General features: G+C 37.8%; 1 protein-coding gene across 1 annotated transcript; it reads right to left on the bottom strand.

The window, feature by feature from the left end:
• Positions 1-1,053: 1,053 nt before the first annotated feature.
• Positions 1,054-2,680, bottom strand: LOC124826249 (protein JINGUBANG-like). Its single transcript, XM_047299033.2, has one exon. The coding sequence runs from the start codon at positions 2,440-2,442 to the stop codon at positions 1,240-1,242; it is 1,203 nt and encodes a 400-aa protein (XP_047154989.1). The 5' UTR covers positions 2,443-2,680; the 3' UTR covers positions 1,054-1,239.
• Positions 2,681-3,108: the final 428 nt, after the last annotated feature.

Below are 3,108 nucleotides of genomic sequence, written 5' to 3'. Positions count from 1 at the left end.
CATAAATAAAATAATTAATGTTAAGAATTTTTATTAATGGTTATATTTGGAGCTAAATGTATTTCTTTTTCATGATAGTTTTAGTAGGGAATCCAAGATCTAAGTTGCCTAAACTGATTATCTAATTATTTCCTGCTAAATTAACTCAACACATTTAACCGAAGATTTTAAAGGCTATGCTTCTAAGTAGCGAAATCCAAGATTTCGGTACAATTTTCAGAGTACATATTTTATAGATTATAGTTATAGTTATACTTTCGATTACTAGTTAAAAATATTATAAGTTTTTTATTTAATGATAATTTCTTGGTACGTGTAAATTCAATTGACTATACATTTAATACATATATATATTCTCATTATATATCTTAAATTCAATAAATATATCATAGTAATATTATGTAATTTATTTAGTTTTCACGAATGATTTGTGTGATTTACTATATATTTTGTAATGATTATATTGTTAAGTAGAGTTTATCCCCATTCAAATGAGGGATTACATTATCAAACATTGCGACGTTGAGTTTGAAACAATGGAACAGTTTGAGTGCACGGTTTCAATGGTTTACATGATTGGGAATTTCCTTCACATAATATTATCTTCTTTTTTCAAATTATTCAAAAGTAAACGTCCTTTTTGTTTATAAAATAGTAGAATTGAGACTAAAATAAAATTGACAACATTTGAAATTTGTGTGGAAAAACCTATATGATTAAAAAGAAGAAACAGGATATATTACCAATGAAGAAATACATTTGAGTTTTATTTTTTAAAACAAGTAGCATTTTTAATTATTTTATCGAATCAGAAACAGTATACATCAAAGAATATATATCTTCTATCATTAACATAAGTAAAAGAATATAATTTATACAACAAGTTATGTGGGTCGGACTTCAGCAACCCAGGTTCAAATTGAGAGCAATTTGCTTAACACATTAAACAACTTACACGACTTCACAATCATAGTGAGAGTATAGTAATCTGCCGTTTAACGAAGTCAAAACTGAAACAGATATCAAATTATTGTCGGCCGAACAATGGCCACCTCAATAAAATATTTGCCTTTATTTATTTCCACACAACACAAACATCTTTTTAGTGAGAGGGAAAGATCGTATACAGTTCATATTAATCAACAAAAAAATTGTAAAGGAAAAAATTAGGGTCAAGAAAACAAAAGGGCCAAATTGGCCTTTACAAAACAGAAGGAACAGGATTATGGGTCCTATAATTTAGATAGAAGGAACTAAAATCTGCCAAACCTTAATGTCGCAGTCCAAACCGCCACTGTAGACTAGAAAAGATGTCTGAGAGTGCGACGGGTTACAGTGGTCAAGCACGGCAGTTAAGCACTTGATCGAACCACCGTGTCCTTCCAAAACAGCTAAACAAGAGTATTGTGCATGAAAACCTCGCCAAATTCTTATCGTTTTATCAGCAGACCCACTGCACACCAAATCGCCCACCACAGCCAAACACAAAATGGATTTTGTGTGGCCCCTCAACGCACCCACCAACCCCATTCTCTCTCCCTTTTTCTCCCAAACCAACACCGATCTATCGCATGCACCCGAATACAAATGCTTCTCGTCACTGCTCAGAGCCAGCGCATTCACCCCAGATTTGTGCTTCTCCAAACTCTCCACCAGCCTGTGTTTTCCTTCCCCTTCCTCCTTCCTCCACACCTTGATTCTCTTGTCTGCTGATCCCGTGTACACGCGTCCATCGTAAGATACTGCCACGGCGTTTATGGCGTCGTCGTGTGCGCTCGTCACGGACTCCAGGCACGCGAAGTCCTTCGTTCTCCAGATTTTTATGCTCCTGTCCCACGAAACGGAGTACAGCAAGGTCCCGTCTTTCGACAGGGCCAGCGCGGACACGGTGTCCACGTGATGAACCCACGTGCACTTCTTGTGCCTTCGGATTTGGACATGGTTCTTCGGAATCAGAACCTTCGAGGCGCGGTCTCCCAGGGTCGGGAGTGTGGCCACGTGCGTGTATTTTTTATGGTCGTCAACGTCGTGTTCGTGTTTACCGTTGTTGTTGGTGTTGCTGATTTTCCATACGCGGATTTTGTGGTCTTGGTGGGCGCTGAAGAGTTTGTTGGATTTAATAATCAAGGACTTAACGGCGCCGTTCCCGGCGAGAATGGTGTTCTGAGGGTGGGAGTTGAGAGGGGTGCGGTTCCAGGACCTGATTTCCCCGTCGGAGGAGCCTGTGTAAAGGAATTTACCGGAGAGGGTTAGGGAGGAGATGTGGGAGGTATGACCCTTGAGGGTGGTGAGGCACTGGTGGAAGGTGGTGGCGGTGGTGGTGGAAGGGTTGAGGGATGGAACTGAGATAAGGCTGCGTTGTGAAGAGAGGGGTGTTGAGCCTGGTTGATGGTGGGAGGAGTGAGAAGAGGAAGCGAAGCTGTATGATGGAGGGTATTCCATGATTCACATGCTAAGGTAAGGTGAGTGAGTGAGTGTGTGAAAATGGTGTGGCAGATAGCGAAATCAGATATTATTATATATAGCCATCATAAATGTACACCATAGGGGAGGAGAGAAAATAAGAACAGAAAAGGTGAAGAGTGAAAGTGATACATTTAATACAACAAATGTAATAGGTTTTAATAAATTTTGATAAAGTTAATGTTTTATTAATATTTTTATATGACAATGCATGTGATGAAATTAAAATGGAAGAAAAATATATATATAGATGAAGGACAAAAGCGGTGGATGTTAACAATTCTTAAAATTATGTCAGTTCAAAATTAATTCTAAACTCACCTTATGATTCAACACAACACCAATAGAATTATAAAAATGAAACCAAATATATATATATATATATATATACATACGTGGAGGGCAGAGAATAATAAGTTGCTAGTTATAGTTATACTGTTCCTGTGGGGTCTGCAGGGGACATGTGAGGAGCAAGATTAGACCTGAATTGATTAAGGTGTGATTTGAACTCATTACGCATCCTAATTAAATAGGTAATCATGTTAATCAAATTAAGCTCGGATCTATTTCCCAAGGGTCTTTCCCATTCGGCCTTTCTAAAGTTGAGTTGATGGAAAATCGTACCAAGTTGAGCTCAACTTTTAT

Source organism: Vigna umbellata, chromosome 2 (genome assembly GCF_029865625.1).
Source record: "Vigna umbellata cultivar VRB3 chromosome 2, Vumbellata_1.0, whole genome shotgun sequence".
NCBI lineage: Eukaryota > Viridiplantae > Streptophyta > Magnoliopsida > Fabales > Fabaceae > Vigna > Vigna umbellata.
Note: the sequence above shows the minus strand (reverse complement) of the source record. Positions and strands in the feature narration are given on the sequence as shown.

What these genes read in the sequence shown, in the direction of transcription:
- LOC124826249 (XM_047299033.2), bottom strand. Translation starts at nt 2,442, where the DNA reads ATGGAATACCCTCCATCATACAGCTTCGCTTCCTCTTCTCACTCCTCC.